This window comes from Balaenoptera musculus, chromosome 1 (assembly GCF_009873245.2).
Source record: "Balaenoptera musculus isolate JJ_BM4_2016_0621 chromosome 1, mBalMus1.pri.v3, whole genome shotgun sequence".
In the NCBI taxonomy this organism is placed as follows: Eukaryota; Metazoa; Chordata; class Mammalia; order Artiodactyla; family Balaenopteridae; genus Balaenoptera; species Balaenoptera musculus.
The window spans coordinates 50,893,804-50,918,120 of NC_045785.1; the positions used below are offsets into that span (position 1 = coordinate 50,893,804).

At 39.3% G+C, this 24,317-nt stretch overlaps 1 protein-coding gene across 3 annotated transcripts in view; it reads right to left on the reverse strand.

The window, feature by feature from the left end:
* The window catches only part of LOC118895900 (cytochrome P450 2J2), a 130,766-nt gene extending 114,049 nt beyond the window's left edge, over positions 1-16,717 (reverse strand). For 2 of the 3 annotated variants that reach the window (XR_005020050.1, XM_036853468.1), the window contains exons 1-4: positions 16,458-16,712; positions 5,445-5,607; positions 2,748-2,897; positions 2,194-2,354 (exon numbers count right to left, since the gene is read on the reverse strand). Coding sequence is in view for 2 of the 3 variants with exons in the window: in XM_036853468.1 (XP_036709363.1) it covers positions 2,194-2,354; positions 2,748-2,897; positions 5,445-5,607; positions 16,458-16,667 (684 nt within the window). In the remaining variant the exon portion in view is untranslated. Of the gene's footprint in view, positions 1-2,193; positions 2,355-2,747; positions 2,898-5,444; positions 5,608-16,457 lie in introns of all 3 variants that reach the window. The other variant, XM_036853464.1, reaches the window with a different exon arrangement.
* Between the last annotated feature and the right edge of the window lie 7,600 nt (positions 16,718-24,317).

The following is a 24,317-nucleotide window of genomic DNA, read 5'->3' on the forward strand; positions in this document are numbered from 1 at the left end:
TGACTTTCCATGACATTTAGACAAAATTCTACACCATTCTCCTAGCCTGGAGCTCTACATGAGCTAGCCCCTCACCCTCCTGCCACCTCCTCTCCTATCACTCCCTGCCATCTTGCTCTCTTTCACTCTTTCAAGTCCAGTCCCATTGGCCTCTGTGAAAACATAAAAAATGTTCTTGTTTAGGACACTGCATTTGCTATTCCTTCCATCTAGAATGGTTTTCCATTCCATCTGTATAACTCCATTTCCTTTAATTCATTAATGTACTGCTCAAATGTCACCTACTTGGACCTATCTTACCTGATAATCTTACAGTTAGTAGCACTTCTGGTACTCTCTTTCCATTCCTTTATTTTGTTTTATTTTTTTCTGTGACTATTGTCATTAGTATGTGTATGTATATATATTTGGGTGTGTATGTGTGTGTGTGTGTGTGCAAAATGTCTGTCTATCTATGTATATGTATCTTTGTATCTATGTATCTACATACCTATGTATGTATGTATCTATCTATGTATGTATCTATCTATGTTAAATATGTACGTGTACTTATTTGTCTGCCCCCACTATGATGTAACCTCCATGTGGGTAAGATATTTTTTACTGAAATAAAGTGGTCTTTGACTATATTTTCTCTAATAATACATAGTAGAAAATAGATAGCGTAAGGTAATAGAAAGTTGCCTAGATTTTAAATGAAACAGGCATGGGTTTGACAATTAGCTCTGTTTCTTTCTAGCTATAATACTTCAGTAATAATAGTAATAATAATAATAATAGTAGTAATGATGTGATTTGTGGCTACTTTAGCTGCCAGTGGGGCCCGATGGTTATTTTCATGACTAAATGACATGAGATCCATACTGCACTTGACAGAGCCAGCAGACCACTATGGGATGTGCTTACATATTCCCATATCTGCTTGCACACATCAGGATGATCCATTTCATGTTTAAAGGACTGCTGTAAAAAATTATCTGAGATAAAGTATGAAGAGTTGTCCATCAAAGTGCCTGGTCTACTTTGGTTCTCTAAGAAATGCTTCTTACCCCTGCCCTACTGCCCCATCCTACCCTCCCAGGATTTCTGTTCCCTGGGAACAGTCAGCCAGGTACCCACTGAACTCCCATGACTTCCTAGGTTCTGTCTTAACAGGAGGGAAGAAACTGGAATAACTGGATGGGGGGGCTACCACGGTTAGAAGTGAGAGTAAGGAACATTATTCAAAAATAACACTGACAATAAATCATAATAGCTCACATTCATTATGCCCCTTTAATGTGCTAGGAATCAACTATTTTATCAGTGTTGGTGTGATGGATCCCTAAGTCTCCAGCTAAAGATACTTGTTAAGAATAAATAAAACCCTTGGGGCTGATTTTCCCCTAGAAGTGTCTTCCAAATCCAGAAATGTGGCTGAGAGGCCAAGAAGCTGAGTAGAGGTTTTGACAGACTCACAGCACTGCCAGGACAAAAGTGGAGAGCAGGGCCCACCAAGGAAGGGGTGAGGTTTGACCCCTCTAAATCTATACCCTACAAAGTTAGAAGACTGATAATATCAAGTGTGGATGGACACGTAAGTAGTGCAACCACCTGGGAAAACTTTAAGTATTTTTTACAGGTGTAAATGCAAGAGAAACGAGTGGATGTGTCCACATGAAGGATTGACAAGACTGTTCATTCCAGATCCCCAAACTGGAAATCCCCCGAGTGTTTATTAATAGGGAACAGAATAACAAACAGGGGCATATTCATAAAATAGAAAAGTAAGCAGATTTTTTAAAAAAAGTACAACTAACATATGAATCTGAAAACAATTTGCCTAGGGAGAGTCAGGCAAAGAAGAATACTTCTGAGGGAGGATGGACATGGAGGGCTAAGGAGGGACATGGAGAGGAGAGACACAAAGGTGATGGCAATATTGTGCTTTTTAAAGAAAAGAACATAGGTCCATAGGTGCACTTCATGTAAAGTTTTGTACCTTACACGAATGTTAGAAACGTTCTTTGTCTATAGTCAATATTTAACAATATTATGTAAAATACTAAATTTAACAGATTGACTGCAAACATGTTTGTGTTAAAGTAAATTTTAAAAGGTTATATGTTAGCTTAAAAAAAAAAGGAAGAGCTCATCTGTGTCTGACATCAGCCCAATATCCTTATCCAAGATAGGAAGTGAGAACTGCCTCACCTGGCACCACATTGATGTCTCAAGACATGTGACCTCATCCAGCAGCCTCAGCAGCTCCTGGAACTGATTGTCCTCGTAGTCAAAGCGCTCCCCAAATGTGATGGAGCAAATAATATTGGAAACTGCATTGTTGATTTTGAAGTGAGGGTCGAAAGGCTGTCCTAGAGGCAGAAGAAGCGATGGATCCTTCAGATTGGTTTCTTTCTCTTCCACTGAGAGTCTACTCTACATGACATATGACATACTGACTACAGAACCACCTCTGAGACTGTGGCCCCAGCACCCTACACAGGGTCTAACACACAGCAAGTATTCAGTCAATGCCTGGGAAGTCAAACTGATGACCAGGATTTAAAACCAATAAGTTTAATACCCATCTTCTTATTCTTAATTCTTGAGCTCCATGAGGGCAGGTCATGGTTAGCTGTTCACTGTTATCCCCTCAGTGCCCTACGCAGTGCTGGGTGCAGGACAGGCACGTAGACTCTTATTAATCACCTGGTGAGTGAATGAATGAGCCACAGTTCCCTGCACCTGTCCTATGACACACTCACCGTTCTCCTCTACTATTGCCTGGATGAGGAAGTGGGTCTCTTCCTGAATGCGCTCCTCTAAGCTCTTCCTTCCTAAACCAAAGTTCTTCAGTGTTGTCAGGGCAAACCTTCTTTGTTCCTTCCATACCTGGCCTATGGACATGATCAAGCCTGGGAAAAAGAAAGCCAACATTATGAAAAGAAAGCCAACAAGAGCCATGGGGGATAATGCATCAGATGGAAGGAAGGAGAAGGGCATTAAGGCGCTTGAAAACTATTCAGAGAAATAATCCCAAAGCAATAGATATAGTGGCTAGCATTTATTGACTGCTTCTAATGCCGGACACTTTAACATTTTTAATACATTGTGTAATTTAGCAGTCACAGAACCTCTCTGAGGCAGGTCCTATCATAACTGCCAACCCTCCCAACAATTTTTTTGATAAGGAAACTGAGGCACAAGGGATAAAAGGAAACTCTGCAAGGTCTCAGAGTTAGTAAGCAGCTGAACAGGCATTCAAATTCAGTTCTGCCTAACTCCAAAGCCCATGTTTTGATTACTTGTCACATAAGTATATGTAAGTATTTATGTTATGCAACATACCAAGAATGCACTTAGGGATTAGACAAAATCCATACTCATAAGGAGGCAAGGCCTTTAGGAGAGGTCCTATCTAAGCTGGACCTTAAAAAATAAATGAATCATTCAAGAGCATGGAAGAGTGAAAAATCTATGCGGAAAGAAAAACACAGGCAAAGGAAAAAAAAAAACCGTCTTGGTGTGTTCAATAGATGATCATTTATTTCATTAATACAGGTGAGGCCACACTTCTTTCATTTCTTCACTTCCAGAGCACTCTTCAACTCCTTCTAATATCTGCCTTTGGCCTCTACCACCTCAAGGACATGGCCTTCCCTGCTGTCCAGTCCAGGATCCTTCTCAACCTCATCTTGATGTGGCAGCAGCATGAGACACTTCTTTCTTCTCTCTTTTCCCAGGATGTGACACTCTCCAGTTTTCCTCCTAATTCTCTGACTGCAGAGAACTTACCATACCTTTTGTTAATTCATCTTCTATTATATTTCAAAATGATCTAGTTCTTCATTCAAGTTCTGCAAGCCTCTTCTCCCCTATCTATGCTCCATTTTTGGGAAAATCTCATTAGCTCTTTCTGTCCCTCAGCTCCAGACATACATACAAGTGTCTGCTTGACTCTGCAGATTTAAAGGCATTTCAAACTCAGCATATCTATGACTGAATTCATGATTGCTCCATACAACTCCCCACCCAGGCCAGCCAACACCTTGCCCTCCTCCAAATGTTCCTTCTTTCCTACCCATTTGGGTATCTACCTCAATGCCTCATTCTCTCTCTGTCTAGGTCATCATGTCTTATTGGATTTACCTCCTGAATATCTTAAATCCATATATCTTCACGGCCACTCTCCTGGTCTAACCTACTGTACTGTCATTTCTTGCCATCTCCCTAGTCCAAGCCACCACCTTCTCTAACCTAAAATGCTGCAATAGTCTCTTGCTCCCTTTATTCCATTCTTGACATTGCAGCCTAAAGAAGTCTTTAAACCATACCATGTAAGTACGATGATTCCTTTCTCTACTGAAACCGTTCAAGAGCTTCCATTATTATTAGGATAAAAAGCAACATCCTTAACAAGGAGATGCATGAACTATTCCTGGCCAAACTCAGCACCTTCATCTCCATTTAATTTTCTCCGTTTAATCCCTGTGCTTCCCACACTGGCCACCTTTCAATTCCTCAGTTCACTGTCCTTCTTCCCACCTCAGAGACTTTTCATACTCTATTCCCTCTGACTGATTGCTTCTTCACATTTGTCATTTACTTACATTAGCTTTTCCTGAGTCTCTGAATTAGATTAGGTACACCTAAGAAGTGCACCCTGCTCTTACCTTCATAACAGTTAAGGCCTGAAATTATTAGAGTAATTGATATTGTTTTCCTGAATGGAATGTAAGTTACAGAAGAACAGGATTTTGTCATTCTACTCACTGTTCTGGCACTGGCGCCTAGCACTGGGCTTCACGTGGCTGATAATAAATAGAGTGAATGGATGTAGAATTAATGGATGAAATATTTCAGAGGAATTGAGAAGCACCTGAAAAATATGGTGCCTTGGTAGAAGAATAATCTGAGTTTTTCATTTAGATTTTTAAATGTGTTCATTTATTTAATGATCATTTTAAGTGTTCATGCCAAACTCTTCTAATATAGATGGAAGGGTTAAGCTACCTTGTGGGGCACAGCCTTAATAATAGAGCATAAGGAACTAGAGGCAAGAAGGGATCACATAATCAGCAGGAGGGAGCAGATCCACATCCATTTTCCTAGGGAAGAGATCTGAATGGGAAAGCAGAAAGAGAGAGCGAGAACGCATTGCCTTTCTTAAAAAACACATCACATCACTGAGTGATGTGAATACTTACTAATTAAAGCAGCCAGAGTGAGTTCATGCAGGTGATGCAGCTTCTCTCAAATCCCTGACATTAGGGCTAACCCTGCCAGGTTCCCTGAGGGGGTGTCTGTAACAGGGAAATGCGGCCACTCAGCTTCTTTTAGGGGCAGGAATTTTATGATGGGCCTGGTCCCTGGGAGTGTTGGAGAATTACAGTCACAAAGGTACCTTTCACAGACTACAAGAATATCAAACGTACACATCTTATATTAGTCAAGAAACTTACCATTCTTCTTAAAAACACGTTCTCGAATAGGGGTTATAGGGCGGTTCACAAAGTTTTGGTCCTGGTGGACAAGGACTTCTTTGATTAAGGGCAATCCAGTTATAATAACTGAAGGCAAGTCACCGAATTCCAGGCTAAAAAGGTTCCCATATTTCTTCACAAACTGAAAAATAGTAAAATAGTCACAGAATATGCACAAGTCTGTGTGTCCAGGAATAGAGGGTTTGTGTAGCTGTGGGAGCTTGGATGGGGGGTGGGGGTGTCTGTGTGCGCACCTGTGTGTGCACTTAGGTCTGATGGTCTGATGGGGATGTTTCTACCTGTTTCCATTTCTCCTCCTCTCAACTAGACTCGGGCTGAATCCACTACAGGACATAGACATTCCTTATAAACATTCATTCATATGTTCAACTTCCTCAGATTGAGTGAGTGTCCACCATTAGTCCTGAGAATAAGGCCTAAAGATTTAACAAAATAAACAAGGTCTTTAACTGCAAGCATCTTAAAATCTAGGGAAGGGAGAGAAGTCATACATGTGACTCACCAGAGAAGGCTGAGATATGTTTAGTAAACATGGACTTCTTAGTAAATCATATCTGTTTAACCAAGAGAGAATGTCCCCTTCCTCAACATGTTCTAGGTGACAGAAAATTCATTATAGGGCTGGGACCAGGTATGGAGAAGAGCACACTAGTTCTGGAGCCATGTGCAAATCTTAACTCTATGGTTGACTAGCTGTGAGCTCCAGGGAAAGTTGCTTCACTTGTTCGGAGCCTCAGCTATAAAAGGAGAAAATTATTCTTCCCTCAAAGGGTTCTGTGAAGAAGAATGAGAGCAGCGATGTGAAAGGCACTTTGTTCCCTGGTACCTGGCAGACAGCCACTTGAGCCTCTGGGGAATGAATGGGCTCTGTGTGCAAAGGGATATGGAAGCACTTGCTCATGTGCTCATGTGACAGACAGGACAAGAGCACAGGGATGATGTGCGAGAGAAAGGAGCTGGTGGTCACAGACAACCACGTCCACTGGGTGCCATGATAAGCACCTTTCACGTTTTATTTCATTAACCTCACAACTACCCTATGGTAGTAATGATTTTCCTTGCCTTTCAGTAAGAAAAATGAGTCCTAGCAGAAGTAACTTAGCCAAGGTGACAAAGCTATTGGGTGTTGGTGAAATTTGCCAAGCATTATGTAAGATTTAAGGACAAAGCCATGAACCCGAGATGGTGCTTGGACCTTAGAGTTTAGTGGATGTAAGAGAATGAATGTGAGAATGAGGGTGAGGGAGCTGGGAGAGGAAGAGTGAGACAAAGAGAATGGAAGAGTGTGTGGGTGTGTCAGGAGCATACACAAATGTTCAGGTATGTGCAAATATGGCTTGGACCGCAGTCAAGGGTCATAAATCAAAGTCATCCCTGACATGCTTACTCAAGAGAGGAATCTAAGCAGACCTGCCCATTCCTGCAGACTGCAGGGCTGTGTCTTACTAAGGCTGTGGTATCAAACAGAAGCGCTCATTTCCTTCAGGTATCTGTGGCCCCACCTCCCCAGCTGGCATGGACTTATGCTCTCCCATGTCACCTCAAGCTCCCTGGACTGTGTCACCCCTTCAGAGCAGATACCATGGATTTAGTCTCATTCCACCACCCTGCTCCCATATTAAAGACCAAGCCTGAACTCCATCCTTCCATTGTTTTGTTGGTCTACAGTCTTCCATCCATGTTTGTTCATCACTAGCACAGTAAGTCTGTCTTGTTAGAAAGAGCAGAGCCAAGATTCCATCTTAGTCTGGTCTGCCTCTAAAGTGCACGTCTTGTTCTAAGAAATGGCAGGAATGGGTCTGCATAAATCAAGACTTTTTATTTCATCATGCTGAATGCCTGGATGAACTTCTTAGGTTTTACAGAAAGGATTTCTTGACTATTTCAGAATATACAGTAAAATATTTTTGGAATGGCTGAAAATCTCAGGTTAAGCTAAAGGACTCCTAGCTGACAATGTATACAACCTGGAATCTCAGCTTGTTCTTGGAGGGGACTTGGCACTCCAGTAGTGTTTACAGAAATGAACTTCTACAGAGTTTCACCTCTTACCAACTCTCTGCGCATGTATATTTCTAGTCCGACAGAACTACATCAAACATTTTTATGGCATGATCAACTGTGTAAACATGGATACATCAAAGGACCTCCTGCAGCCCTGGTACCAATGGTGGTGATGTCTACCAATTCTTAAGTAACCATGCCAGTCACTGTGCCAATGGCTTTACTTGGAGGTAAATGTAAGTCCCAGTGTCATCTGAGAAGACTTTGTAAGGTAGAGAATACATTTTGATGTACAAAAACAAACAAGTTCTTAAGAAAAAGACAGTGTAAGGGAAAAAAAAGAGGTTAAAAATAAGGTTGTTCAGCCTCCTACACTATTGGTGGGGATGTAAGAAGGTACAGCCACTATGGAAAACAGTATGGAGGTTCCTCAAAAAAACTAAAAATAGTGTTGCCATATGACCCAACAATCCCACTCCTGGGCATACACCTGGACAAAACTATAATTCAGAAAGATACACGTACCCCTATGTTCATAGCAGCTCCATTCACAATTGCCAAGACATGGAAACAACCTAAATGTCCACCGACAGATGAATGGATAAAGAAGATATGGTACATATATACGATGGAGTATTACTCAGCCATAAAAATAATGAAATAATGCCATTTGTGGCAACATGGATGGAACTAGAGATTATCACACTAAGTGAAGTAAGTCAGAAAGAGAATGACAAATACCATATGATATCACTTGTGGAATCTAAAATATGACACTACTGACACAAACGAACTTATCTATGAAACAGAAACAGACTCACAGACATAGAGAACAGACATGTTGTTGCCAAGGCAGGGTGTGGGAGAGGGATGGTATGGGAGTTTGGGGTTAGCAGATGCAAACTGTTATGAATAGGATGGATAAACAACAAGATCCTACTGTATAGCACAGGGAACTATATTCAATATCCTGTGATAAACCATAATGGAAAATAATATAACAAAGAATCTATATATATGTATAACTGAATCACTTTGCTGTACAGTAGAAATTAACATAGCATTGTAAATCAACTAGGCTTCAATTTAAAAAAAAAGGTGGTTCAGGAGGCTAAAACAGACTTAAAATCAGAAATGAAACTAGAAAAATCAAGAGAAAAGGAATAGCACAGTAGCTATAAAAGGCAAATAAAAGTAATAGGTTACAGGAAATTTCATATGAATGATAAATATTCCAAACGTAAGATGAAGCACTTAAATAATAAAGTAGAGCAAAATAAATGTTTAGAATACAAAAAATTAGAAGTGGTGAGTTAGTGAGACAAGAGACTGAACCACGAGATATAAAGTTGAGGACGATTCTACTTAAGTTCTTAAACTCAAAAGCCAACAGAACAAAGACAGGAAAAGAGAAAAAGGAAAAAAGGAAGAGTGTATCAATTCTTATTCCCACTAGCAGTAGGTGAGAGGGTCTGTTCCTCTGAGCACTCACCAGCACTGAGCTCTGTGCTCAAGGAGGGCTAAGATTCTCTCTCACTCGCTAAACTATATTTTAAAACGTGTCACTCAATGCATTTGCATTGCTTTTATAGTTACAAAGCGATTCTATCCAATAAAGCACAAAATAGAAACCTAAGGACATAGGGAATAAAGCTTTATAACACTTCTTACACTTTTTAAGTCGTAAAATCCTTCAAAAATCTAGTATGTCATGGATCTGGTAAAGCAAAACCCTGTACACATGAATGCATTTATGCATAAATGCAGTTCACCAGTCCCCTGGGGTCTCTGAACTCCTGCTAAGAATACTGGTCTCACTGGTAGTTCTTGGGGTTATGCTAGGTTTCTGAGAACAGCCTGTGGAAATCAAATTCAAGTTCAATCCAACAGGTTTTTATGAAATGCTTTCAGAGTTGTCAGGCACCTTTTGACATTGCTATGTTATATGTGAGGGCAATACAGATATCAACATGCTATGGTGTTTTCCTGAAGTGTCAAAGCCTCTTGGGGAAGGCTGACTACAGAAAAAAACTAATGCATAGTGGAAGATGATATATGTTATAATGCTGGAGCAAGGGGCATGAAGCTATTGAAAGAAGAGAAGAATTCCACTCCAGGTACAGGAGAAAGTTTCTAAGAGGAGCTGATACTTGGGCCAGATCGTAAATGAAGGTGTGGGTACCTGCAAAAGGATATGTGTTGTGAAGGCAAAGATTTTAGGCTGTGGGAATAGCAGACACCAATGCAAAGACAGGAAAATGTGGGCTTTCAGGAACAAGTGAGCTCTCTTTTCTGACTGCAATATAGGTTCATTAAAGAGCACTAACCCTGTGGTTGGTCAAGGCCGGGTGCTGGAGGTACAGGTCCTTAAGCTTAAGATGCCCCCAAGCTAATGGAGCATACAGATAAGTAACCAGTTCTGATTATTACCATTCTGTACAATAAATTATTAAATGGGGGAAAGCAGGAAGCACATAAGGGGACCAAAGGCTAGGATAGGTTTCTGGGAAAAAATACCTTCTCATTTGTGTACGGAGAGGGGAAACAAACCTGGCAAGGTAATGTGAGCTAGACCAAGGATATTACTAATGTCAAGTGAAATATTTTGGATCTTGTTTTGTTTGCAACTAGAAAACTGAATAGGAGAGGTAAGGGCAGTGAGTGCTTAAGAACTTGGATTTTGAAGTCATACAAATCCATTTATATCCAGCTTCTGCTCTCACTTTCTATGTGATTTTTGGTCAAGTTATTTAACTTCTCTGTGTCCCAGTTTCCAAATCTATAAAATGGGGGATATTACTAATTCCCATCGTTGGGATGGTGATGATAAGTAACCATAATACTAAAATAAATAATAAAATTATTTATTGTTATTGTTATATTTGGGAGTATATTTTAGCAAAAGGACTCTGGTTAGATCTGGACAAAGGAATGCAGGGGAAGTGTCCAGAGAGTGGATTAATGCAGCCCACGCAGCAATCAGGCCAGACAAGGTATGCAACCTCAACTGGCTTTTCTTTGAGTTTGTTACTATAAATTTTTGAAGAAAGGAGGAGGGTGGTAGATATAGAAAGAAGCATCAACTGTGTGCTAGGCACCCTGGCAGTAAACTGATATTCATGAACTTGTTTGATTCTTATAATAACCCTACAATGTATTCTTTGTTTTCAGAAAAAGAAGCACAGAGATTTAGTGCCTAGCTGGTGGTCATAAATTTGGGCTCTTCCTAACTCGCTCTGTATGTCTCATCCTTAACTGAAAGCATGAAGATATTCTCTCTCTCTCCTTCTGAGTGATGAAGCTCCCTAAATAATAGCTGGCCACATGACTTCCCAATCAAAAACCACATTTCTCGGCTTCTCCAGGTGTGGCCAATGGGACGTAAGTAGTGGTGATGTGTGCATCTTCTGGGTCATGTCCTTAAAGGAAAGTTGCTTCTCACCACCTGCTCCTTTCCCCTTTCCATGGACTGGAACTCATACATGAAGATGCTGTAGGACGAGAGCAGCATGATAGAAGGAACTGGGGTTTCTGGATGACCTTGTGGTACAAAGCAGCCTTCCTAGCCTGGTCTTCCTGCCTACATCTGAACTCACCCCTGAGAGAGAAACAAATTTCACTCTTTCTTTATACCACTGTATTTTGGGGCCTTTTTATTACAAGCAGCTTAATGTATATCCTCATAATACATTTATCCACCTTATCTACCATTCTCCCACTTTAGTCCAATAAGATTTTCTCTTATTTAAATACATGCACATATAGCTGTGGTAGAGGAAGTTTAGAAAAAAAGGGGAAAAACAAGAATGGTTCATGTTTCCCATCATGCTATACAAATAGGCCAGTTTCTTCACTGTCCTCTCACTTTGTTTTAGCTCATGTCACTTCCTCCCATTTAAAAATCTCCTGTCCACTTTACTCCATATAACCACTTGCCTAACATTTCTTTCCAGTTCAGCCAAATTTATTTCAACATTCTATAGAGGTTATCCCCAGGGCTTCCCATTCACAGTGATCCCACCTCATGATATCTCACTTGGTTACCAAAAGTTTATAACACACATTTCATCATACACTGTCTTGTACTGTGCCTGTCATATAATAAGCACTTCATAAATGTCTGTTGGATAAATGAACCCCTGAATAAGTCAATTATCCTCTAACTACATCGTGAAAAGTCAGGTAGCATAAGTCAGAGAATAGGTAAATGAGTCAAATAGTCCTGTGTCCAAGTCCTTGTTTGGCCATTATCTATGTTGAATAACTTGGGGAAATCGCTTTACCATTTTCAGCCTATCTGTTCAGTGGTAAAATGGAAACAACATCAGAAGATTCCTAACTTGTGTGTCTTTTGTGAAGATCAAATGAAAACGAATATACATCCACATACAAGACCTAGCAGATAGTTAATGTTATAGCTGATAGGTAATGATAGATAGGTAAGTAAAGATAGACAGATAGGTAATGATAGGTAGTTAATGATAGGTACTTAATGTTTCCAAATTGCTGGAATGTAAATTTAATTACAACTAAATCACACCATTTAACTCCATTTTTTTTACAGCCAAAAATATTTCATTGCAAACTTATATAAAATAAAATTTAACACTTCTGATGAAAAATCTTTGGGCCAGAGATAAGACCCTAGTCTCAGTTTCATCCCTGGCCAGTTTTATGACATGAGGCAAATCATTTAACCTCTTTAGTCATATCTATCTTAATGGTAAAACAAGGGCACAGACCAAGTTTCTGATTTCAGACAAGAGTGAGTAAAAGCATCCCATTTTACTCCTCCTCCTCATCATGATACTGACACACACAGAAAGTAACACCAATAAAACCCTGTTCTCTGTAGTCAAAGGACCAGATAAAGGGTGGTCCACCAGGACAGAACATTTCAATCTTTGTACCTTCCTTTTCTGGAGACAAATACCATAAGAGATGTGGCCCTCCCACATCCTAATGAGGGGTTACAGCCGTGGAGAAGATGCACGGAAACTTGCCTTCATCCTACCTTTGCAATAAGGCAGTGCCCCTCCCCTGCTGACTCTATGAGCTGAATTGTGACTGTCACCCCTGAACTGCAGTAAGGAGACTCCCTGAAGTAGTCAGTGGGCAAAATTCTGATTTCTACCACTCTACAGAAATAAGGAGGCACCGGTATCCCATGGAGATGATATGGTTAGATTACTGACTTCCCCCGACCCCCTGCAGTAAGGAAGAGGCTACCCTACTCAGAGGGGCCCAAATCTTCTGTCCCCATTCTCATTCTCTCCAGCCTGCACTGATGAGAATGTGGGTTGGAGTCCTATGGGGGTGGACAACACATAGGTGGGGTAGACCAGTATAGCATTGCAAAGACTTTATAACCTAAATTGACATTTGAACCACAATCCACAAAAGTGAACATTCTGAACATAAACAGATTGACTATCTGCCAAAATAAAAGATTTACATAGAGTCCAGAGTCACATAACAAAATACACCAAATATCCAGAATATAGTCCAAAATTACTCATGTTACCAAGAACCAGAGAACTCTCAAATTGAATGAGTTGAAACCAATACTGAGATGATAAAGATGTTGGAATTATAGGATAAAGATTTTAAACCAGCTATTGAAAATATGTTTCGATAAACAATTATACTCTCAAAAAATTTTTTAAATAGAAAATCTTAACAAAGAACTAGAAAATATACATAAGAACCAAAGAGAAATTTTAGAACTGAAAAATACAATAATGTAAACAAAAAACTCAAGAGAGCAACTCAGTGGCAGAGTGGTAATGACAGGATAATCAGTGAAATTGAAGACATCAATAGAAAGTGTCCAATCTGAACAACACAGAGAAAATAGATTGAGAAAAGATAAAACAACTGAGCTTCAGGGACTGATATTAGAATAACAAAAGATCTGTCAGTTGTGCAATCAGGGCCAAAGAGTACCAGAAGGAAAGGAAAAAAACATGGACTTGAAAAAATATATGAAGAAATAATGGCTGAAAAATTCTCAAATTTGGTACTAGAAAAACCTACAGATCCAAGAAGTTGTGAGTGAACCCAATAAATCCAAAGAATTCAACACCAAGACATATAATCAAATCTCTGAAACCAATAAAAACAAAGAAAACTTCTTGAAAGCACGCAGAGGAAAACAACTCATTACTCATGGGGAACAACAATTCAAATTACAGCAGATTTCTCATCAGGAACTAGAGAGGCCAGAAAGAAGTAGCACAACATTTTCAAGGGTTTAATAAAAGAAACTGTCAACCTAGAATTCTATATCCAATGATAATATACTTCAGAAAAGAAGGTGAAATAAAACATTCTTAGATGAAGGAAAGCTAAGAGAATTTTTTTGCCAGCAGACCAGTTCTAAAAAATAGCTAAAGAAAGTTCTTCAGTTAGGAAAGAAAGAGCAACAGAAAGGGTAAATAAATGGGTAAATACTGTAGACTAATCTTGTCTTCTAGAATTTAACGAATCATGTTTGACAGTTAAAAGAAAAATTATAATACTGTCTGAGGTGGTTCTCAATGTCTGTAGAGGTAATATTTAAGACAATTTATATATTATAAAGTGGGGGAAGATAAAAGGACCTAAAGAGTTTTAAGGTGTCTGTATTCCACCTGAAGTGGTAAACTGTTGATACTTACTGCAATAAGTTATGTACGCATAGCATGTAATCTTTACAGCAAGCACTTAAAAACAATACAAAGAGATATACTCTAAAACACTATAGATAAATTAAAATGTAACTCTCAAAAAATGTTCAAGTGACCCACAGGAAGACAGGAAAGGAGAAACAGAGGAGTAAAAAACAAAGTGAAAAATAGAAAACAAATAATAAATTGGCAGACTTATGTTTTAGCAAATCAATAATTACATTAAATATAAATGATCTAAATTCACGAATCAACTGTCTGATATTGGCAGAATGAAAAAAAATTACCCACCTATATGTTATCTACAAGAAACTCATTTCAAATAAAATGGTATAAGTAGATTAAAAGTAAAAGAATGGAGAAGCATATATTATGCAAATACGAATCAGAAGAGAACTGGTGTGGCTATATTATATCAGATAAAGTAAAATTCAGGCAAAGAAAATTACCAGAGATAAAGAGGGACATTACATAATAAAGAGCCAATTCACCAAGATGACATAACAATTTTAATGTGTATACACCATCTAAAAGAGCTGCCAAATACATAAATGAAAACTACCAGAACTGACTAGAGACATAGAAAAACAAGTAATTATAGTTGAAGACTTCAACAACCCTCTCCTAGTAACTGATAGAATCAGTAGACAAGAAGTCAACAAGGGTTCAGAAGAACTAAAGAACACAGTCATTTAATTATATCTAATTGACATACAATATAGAACACTCCACCCAACAACAGCAGAATTCACATTTTTTTTCAAGTATGCATGGTGCTGTATCTTGGGTCATAAAACCAACCTTAACATATTTTTTAAAAATTGAAATTATGCAAAATATGTCCTCTGACCATAATGGACTCCAACTGGAAATCACTAACAGAAAGAAAACAGGAAAATCTCCCAATATTGGAAATTAAATAACACATTTATTAAACAAGGGTACAGGTTTAGGAGCCTAGCTTTAAAATTGTGTAGACTAATCCTGTACCAAATGTGTGTTTCTCCCAGAAAGTGATAAAAACCTTCTCCATCTGAATTTGAGTTTATATTATAGGCTTGTGTTTTAAGTGCTCCAGGTATTTCTAGGGAAAGGGTAACTATTATTTGTTGGGCACCTACAATAAGCTGTATTAATATTGACCATTCACTGTTTTATTTAATGTTCACACCCACCTATCACAGTGTTGTCTGTCAGCGAGGTACCTGTGCTGAGAGGCAGGGAAGCAGCTGAAAATGCTTTAGAAAGTGCTGGATGTTGGAGGGAATTCTAAGGAATTCAGAGTGACCACAGTTAGGGAGCCCTGATGGGAGATGATTAGAAAGAAGTGGAAAGAGGCTACAGCAAGATTTCCAAGTGGCTCCCTAAGGAGTCTGAAAGCTGGGAAGCAGCAAGAAGCCCTGAGAAAGCCTAAGCAGAGGAGTGACATTTTAAAATGATTACTTTAGTGAGAGTGGATTGCAGGGCGAGGAGGCTGAATGTGAGAGGCTCAGTCCTTGTGGGGATGGGAGCAATTCAGTTGAAAGGCGGTGAGGATTTAGGTAGCAATATCACCATTTTCCACATGGGAAACGGAGCCTCCGAGAGAGAAAGTACCGGATTTTCCCCCCCAAGGATAATAATATTAAAAAGACAAAGTGATTATAAATATAATGTCCCCGGCTTCCCAGGTGGCGCAGTGGTTGAGAATCTGCCCGCTAATGCAGGGGACACGGGTTCGAGCCCTGGTCTGGGAAGATCCCACATGCCACGGAGTGACTGGGCCCGTGAGCCACAACTACTGAGCCTGCGCGTCTGGAGCCTGTGCTCCGCAACAAGAGAGGCCACGGTAGTGAGAGGCCCGCGCACCGCGATGAAGAGTGGACCCCGCTTGCCACAACTAGAGAAAGCCCTCGCACAGAAACGAAGACCCAACACAGCCAAAAATAAATAAATAAATTAATTAATTAATTTTAAAAAATGTAGTGTGTTCCAATAATGGCTAAGAAGCAGAAAAATGTTTTTTAAAAAAATCACTGACTTAAAAAAAAAATGTCCCAATAATATGTAACAAGACACACAATTAAATGACTTAAAGAACATATCGTGTCTGGCACACTTAAATAGTAAACAGTTAACAAAATTTCATCCCTAGAAGTGGAATCATGCCGGTTGCTGGTGAGGAGAGCGAGGCTCAAAGCTCCCCGGGGGCCCGCTTTAGCCTCAGAGCCCCCCAGCCTCCCGCCCTCGGTACCCGGAATGGCCCTTGTCCTGCAGATCAGGGTCAGGACGCGGCCCTGGCACCTTCGCCCACTCCTACCCTCTGAAGCGACAGGTGCCCCTTCTCAAAGTCCAGATGGAAGAAGTTGCCTACGAAGGGCAGGCGCGGGGGCCCCGGCGGGTAGTTCTTCGGGCGCCGCCTTTTGAGGAAATCAGCAAAGAAGAGAAAGGCGACGGCCCCCAGCAGGACAGTGCGGGGACGGAGAACGGTCCAGAAGGCAGCCGCCAGGGAGCCCACCGCCGCGAGCATGGCGGCGACCTCGGCTCGCTCTTCCGCGGTCTGAACCAGCGAAGGTCCCGGCGGCTCTCAGCCTCTAAGCTGCCAGCACTGCCCTCCTTCCCCGCCTGCCCCCGGCCCCGCCCCGCCCCGCCCCGCCCCCCCTTCCCTCTCCAACCCTCACTCCGCCGCGCCCCTACCCTGGCCCGCTAGGCTTCCGCGGAGCCTGGTCTGCAGGACCCGTCTGGGCTCTTCCTCAGGCCCCGCCTCCTGCCGCGCCCCTAAGCCGCCTCCACCCGGTCCTCTACTCCCCTCTGCCTTCTCCCAGCCCGCCTGCCGCCCACCAGACGCCTGTGGCCGGATTCCTGGGAGAACAGCAAGGGTCTCGGAAAAGGCCTGGCTACAAGCGTTTTTATTATCTAGTTAGAGAGCCTGTCTCTCTGTGAGACCATCGGGGCTCTTGGGTTTATGATGTCATCGCATCTCAGAGAGGGCCGCGGACACTTGAGCTCTGTATTTTTCTATCACCGTCTCACCAAAAGACTGGAACCGCGCCTGATATTTCCTGGGCGCTTACTATATGCCAGACTTCTTTAGATGAATTGCTTAATTCTGACAAATTTATGCAGATACCCTTCGTTCCATCTTGCAGAAACTGAGACAGAGGTTAATATCAAATACGTGGTAAATAAATGAATCCACCGGTCTGCAGCACATTTAAAGGAGGCCCTGTATTTGTAACTGTTTCGAAGTTTAAGAAGCATTACATCAAAGCTCTAGCACTGAGGCTAGTCTTTAATAGGTGCTTAATGAACATTGAAGGTAGGTGTCTTAGTCCTTGTCCTTTTTGGTTTGCTTAGTGAGATTCTTCCTCTGAAGCCTCAAGATGGTGTAGGACCCCAGGTTCCAACCTTCTATGCTATCCTGTGTGCCCACCTGTGTCTCACCATTTGTGAGATGCTCAAAACGTGAAGCATAGTACTGGAATAGTATAGCACACACTCAGGTTCTCAACATATATATATAGGCAACCTGCTTAAAATCCTTCTTTAAAAAGAAAAGAAAAGAGCATTCAAGTCTCTTTTCTATCTTCCAAAGTCTATAGGGAGATACTAGTCAGAGTTTAGTTTTTATCCTTTCAGTGCACATCTTCCTGTTTCACTCTAGTTGTTATGCATCCATGCAGTGTTTCTAATATTTATATAAATGCTGTTTTTAAAAGAATTCTACAATCGATTTTTTTCTCAGTATTTTGTGTTTGAGATCTATCTGGGTTGATACACGTGGCTTTAGTTTATTCACTTTAACAGCTATGTAGTTCTCTCACTACCCCACAGTTTTTTTTTTGGGGGGGGTATAATTGACATATAACATTGTATTCGTTTTGGGTGTACAGCACAATGATTCATCTGAGCAAAATGATCACCCAAAAGGTCTCGCTAACAACCAATACTATACACAATTACAAATTTTTTTTCTTGTGATGAGCGCTTTTGAGATACACTCTCTTAGCGACTTTCAAATTTGCAATACGGTATTAACTACAGTCACCGTGCGGTACTTTACATACAGATGATTATTGTATTACTGGAAGTTTGTACCTTTTGACCCCCTTCATCCATTTCGCCCATCCCCTTCTCCTGGCCTTTGGAAACCACCAGTCTGTATCTATGAGCTCTGTTTTTGTTTTTGTCTCTGTTTTCAGAATCTACATATAAGTGAGATCATATAATATTTGTCTTTCTCTGTCTGACTTATTTCACATAGCATAATACCCTTGAAGTCCAACCACATTGTTGCAAATGGTAAGATTTCCTTTAAAATATATATAGATCTCACATTTTTCTTATTCATTCATCCATTCATGGGCGTTAGATTGTTTCCATATTTCAGATATTGTAAATAATGCTGCAAGCAATATGGGGATGCTATCATCTTCTGTGTTTTCATTTTATTCAGATAAATACCCAGAAGTGGAATTCCTGGATCACATGCTAGTTCTATTTTTACACCACAATTTATTTACCCATTTCCATATCAATGAACATTTAGGTTTGTTATCTCCCTCCTTCCCTTTTTTGTTTGTTTGTTTTTGTCTTTTGTGGGGTTTTTTTTGGGGGGGTTGTTTGTCTTGTTTTGTTTTGTTTGCATTTAAACAATGCTGCAAGTGAGAGATTGTGCCATGAGCTGGAATGGATGATGTAAGATTTAAGATTAGATGATCGCTATTGACTTCTTTTCATGGACTTTGTATAAATCAAGTGCTGGACTTTACCTAAAAAGGTAATGGTTTCGATGTATTTATAATAAACTGATTTAAACTTCTTTTACAAGAAGAAAAATTAAGAGCACTTCTTTGAAAACAAAGATGAAGCTTCACCTAATTTGCTTTCTTCTTGGTTCCTTCTGAAGTAAAGTCTCAAAGCTGTGATTAATATTTTTTTCATATAATGAATACTCTCAGGACATTGTATAGCCTGTGGTAAGTACAAAGGGAAAAAAAGACATTTTCCACCTTAAGAGCTTTTACCATGATCAGTATGACCTTCCCTGGTTGAATATTGTTCTCTTCTTGTTCCATTAAGTTAAAATACAAGTCAGCACAGGTATTTGGTTCCTAATATTTTAAAATGTAGTATGACTTTAAAAAGTATTTTGTATAAAGTTGTGTGTGTACTGTGTCTATACCTCAGGTTCAAGTTACTGACTTTATGTTCTAAAAAGTGAATAACACAAAATTAATAATATCCTTAGTTATAACAATAATGAGGTGATTACTGGTATTGGTGTTCAGTGTTATTTTGTACTTTATACTTTTCCCTTTATGTTCTCTGTCTTGTACCAACTAATCCCCCAAATCACTGAGTTGCTCTTAAAAAAAAAACAAAGAAGAAAGAAAGAAAAGGAAGAAAGAGAAAGAAAAATGTTGATATTGTGTACATATTTTTTGTCGATCAAGTCACACACATGAAAGCATGTAAAGCAACTAAGTGGAATATTAATTGCTTGCTGGGAAATTATCAGATTAGTCCCTTGGTTCTTATGCCACATGAATTCCTAGATAAATTGGTAATTCATTAATGAGTTAATTGTGATTACTACTATAAAGTGATTTTTTTCAGCATTAATTGAAAACTGTTACGTGAAACCTGTCTATCCAGAGAAGTTACACTGTATAAATATTAAGAAGTACTTTAGCTAGATTATTTTTGGTATTAAATTATATGTCAAGTACTTGAAGTGAATTTGAGTTTAAAAGTAAGGCATATTTCCTAAACGACAGTAATAAATTCTTAATTTGAAAATTTCTTATTTTGAAATTTTAAAATTCTATTAGGTGTCTTTTATATCTTCTTCCACCACATAAATACATTGTTTGACAATTAAAAGACAAATGTTTTCTGAATGCTTTTAAGTATTTATTTTATTTCATTTATTTATTTAAATTTATTTATTTTTGGGTGCGCTGGGTCTTCGTTGCTGTGTGCGGGCTTTTTCTCTAGTTGTTGCAAGCGGGAGCTACTCTTCGTCATGGCTCATGGACTTCAGTAGTTGTGGCACACGGGCTCAGTAGTTGTGGTACACGGGCTTAGTTGCTCTGCAGCATGTGGGATCTTCCCAGAACAGGGATCGAACCCATGTCCCCTGCATTGGCAGGCGGATTCTTAACCACTGTGCCACCAGGGAAGTCCAAGGATTTATTTTAAAAATTGATGTGGTATATTATTTTTAGAAAGGAATAACTTGGCCCATCAGGATTTTTTTTGCCCTCATTATCTGAGAGTTGAAGGGCTTCCTGTAATAATTGTGAACAAACTTAATCTAAATGTGTTAACAAATATTCTTCTGTACTTTATTTGTATATCTTTAATGCCCTGAAAATCTAAAGGGTAATATAAGCTAACATGTTTTAGAATATCCAAGAATAAAAAAAAGAATAAAAAAAAAACAAAAACAAAAACTGCAGAACTGTATAACATTTTAATATTTGCCAAAATGGTATTGTAAAAGAAATTCTAAATATCTAATATTTTTTTTTTAAGTTAAGGAGAAGTAAAGATTTTCTAAAACAAACATTGAGGGAATCTGTTGCTAGTAGATCTGCCTTACAAGAAAGGTAAAAAGTAGTTCTTCAGAAAGAAGGAAAAAGATACAGGTCAGAAAATCAGAACTGTATAAAGAAAACGAAAAGCATTAGAAAAAAATAAAGTAAAATAAATATTTTGTTTTCTTTTTCTTAATTGATCTGATAAATAAGTTTGTTCAAAATAAAAATATTAACCATGTATTCAGTGATTATAGCTTATAAATAAGTGATATGAATGTTGTAAGGGACAGAAGGAAGGAATTAGGAATACTCTGTTATAAAGTATACTTTCACTACTGATGAGGCAGTTTGGTATTACCTGAAAGTGGATTTGGGTCACTAGGAAATGTGTATTATGAACTCTAGGGCAACTGCTGGACAAATTTAGAAAAAGAAATTTAATCAATATGCTAAGACTGAAGACAAAATGGAATTATATAAAAGACTCAGTTAAAACCAGAGAAGACAGTTAGGTTGCTTCCATGTCCTGGCTATTGTAAATTGTGCTGCAGTGAACATTGCGGTGAATGTATCTTTTTGAATTATGGTTTTCTCTGAATATATGCCAAGGAATAGGATTGCTGGATCATATGGTAGGTCTATTTTTAGTTTTTAAGGAACCTCTATACTGTTCTCCATAGTGGCTATACCAATTAACATCCCACCAACATTGTAAGAGGGTTGCCTTTTCTCCACACCCTCTCCAGCGTTTATTTTTTGTAGATATTTTTGATGATGACTATTCTGACCAGTGTGAGGTGATACCTCATTGTAGTTTTGATTGCATTTCTCTAACAATTAGTGATGTTGAGCATCTTTTCATGTGCTTCTTGGCCATCTGTATGTCTCCTTTGAAGAAATGTCTGAATGTCTATTTAGATCTTCCACCTATTTTTTGATTGGGTTGTTTGTCTTTTTCATATTGAGCTGCATGAGCTGTTTGTATATTTTGGAGATTAATCGCTAGTCGATTGCTTAGTTTGCAAATATTTTTTTCTCATTCTATGGGTTGTCTTTTCATTTTTGTATGGTTTCCTTTGCTGTGCAAAAGCTTTTAAGTTTAATTAGATCTCATTTGTTTATTTTTGGTTTTATTTTCATCACTCCCTAGGTGGTGGATCCAAAAAGATCTTGCTGTGATTTATTTCAGAGAGTATTCTGCCTATGTTTTCCTCTAAGAGTTTTATAGTATCCGGCCTTACATTTAGGTCTTTAGTCCATTTTGAGTTTATTTTTGTTTATGGTATTAAAGAATGTTCTAATTTCATTCTTTTATTTGTAGATGTCCAGTTTTCTCAACACCACTTATTGAAGAGACTGTCTTTTCTCCATTGTATATTCTTGTCTCCTTTGTCATAGATTAGGTGACCATAGGTGCATGGGTTTATCTCTGGACCTTCTGTCCTGTTCCATTGATCAATACTTCTGTTTTTGTGCCAATACCATACTGTTTTGATTACTGTAGCTTTGTAGTATAGTTTGAAGTCAGGGAGCCTGATTCTTCCAGCTCCATTTTTCTTTCTCAAGATTGCTTTGGCTATTAAGGGTCTTTTGCATTTCCATACAAATTTAAAATTTTTATTCTAATTCTGTGAAAAATGCCACTGCTAATTTGATAGGGATTGCATTGAAACTGCAGACTGCTTTGGGTAGTATAGTCATTCTGACAATATTGATTCTTTCAATCCAAGAACATGGTATATCTCTCCATCAGTTTGTGTCATCTTTGATTTCTTTCATCAGTGTCTTATAGTTTTCTGAATACAGGTCTTTTGCCTCCTTAAGTAGGTTTATTCCTAGATATTTTATGATTTTTGATGCTATGGTAAATGAGATTGTTTCCTTATTTACTCTTTCTGATCTTTCATTGTTCCTGTATAAGAATACACAAGATTTCTGTGTATTAATTTTGTATCCTGCCACTTTACCAAATTCATTGATGAGCTCTAGTTAGTTTTCTGGAAGCATCTTTAGGATTTTCTATGTATAGTATCATGTCATCTGCAAACAGTGACATTTTAATTTCTTCTTTCCAATTTGGATTTCTTTTATTTCTCTGATTGCCATGGCTAGGACTTCTAAAAAGTATATTGAATAAAAGTGGAGAGAGTGGACATCCTTGTTCCTGATCTTAGAGGAAACGCTTTCAGTTTTTCACTGTTGAGAATGTTTGCTGTGGGTTTGTCATACATGAGCTTTATTATGTTGAGGTAGGTTACCACTATGCCCACTTTCTGGAGAGTTTTTATCATAAATGGGTGTTGAATTTTGTCAAAAGCTTTTTCTGCATCTATTGAGATGATCATATGGTTTTTCTCCTTCAATTTGTTAATATGGTGTATCACATTGATTGATTTGTGTATATTGAAGAATCCTTGCATCCCTGGGATAAATCCCACTTGATCATGGTGTATGATACTGTTAATGTGTTGCTGGATTCGGTTTGCTAGTATTTTGTTGAAGATTTTTGTGTCTGTGTTCATCAGTGATATTGGCCTGTAATTTTCTTTTTTTGTGGTATATTTGTCTGGTTTTGGTATCAGGGTGATGGTGGCCTCATAGAATGAGCTTGAGAATATTCCTTCCTCTGCAGTTTTTTGTAATAGTTTGAGAAGGATTGGTGTTAACTCTTCTCTAAATGTTTGATAGAATTCTCCTGTGAAGCCATCTGGTCCTGGGCTTTTGTTTGTTGGAAGTTTTTTAATCATAGTTTCAATTTCAGTACTTGCTAAAATGTGCACCGCTGGGAGCGCTACTCCAATCAATATTCCTTGGGGCTTCTGCTGCCAATGTCCTTGCCCCCACAATGAGCTATAGTTGACCTTTGGCTTCCCAGGAGACCCTCTAAGACCCCTAGTTAGGTCTAGCCCAGGTTCCTATGGAGTCACTGCTTTGCCCTGGGTCCCAGTGCATATGAGACCTTGTGTGTGCCCTCCAAGAGTAGAGTCTTTGTTTCCCCCAGCCCTGTTGAGCTCCTGCACTCAAGCTCTGCTGGCCTTCAAGGCTAAATGTTCTGGAGGTTCTTCCTCCCAATGCCAGACCCTCAGACTGTCTTGGAGGGCTATTTTTATGTGGGAATATCCCTGTGTAACCTGCGTGGGTTTAATATTTTTTGGTGTGAGGGCTGTTTTTAGTATAGATGTCTGCAACCTCTTTCCTCAGTGCATGCTGGCCATCATCCCCTTGATAGGAGGTGTGACTGATGTTGTGGTGGCCAGAACCTGCACTGAATATTGACCAGGGGCTCCCCTTTGCTCTGTGGTTGTCGCTGCCCTGTCAGAGGGGGGTCTGTATCCTAGTTGTTGGAGTAGAGGCCCTCAGATCTGTTTCTTAGCTGTGTTTCTGATCTGCAGTGCAAGGTAGGCGGGATTGGAGCATTCCCACTGGGAGAGAAGTCACTGAGTATTCCTCCTCTAGAGCTGTTCACCTGTGGGTGTGCTCCGTTGTGTCAGCTTTCACCTGTTGTGTGAGCTCTCAGATTATATCAGATTACACTGTTGTTGGCACTGTTCTCAGCCAGACCTTAACCATGGATACACTGGCAGTTGGCCCTGATATCTCTCAGATGTTGTTTTCACTAAGCCACCAGCATAGAT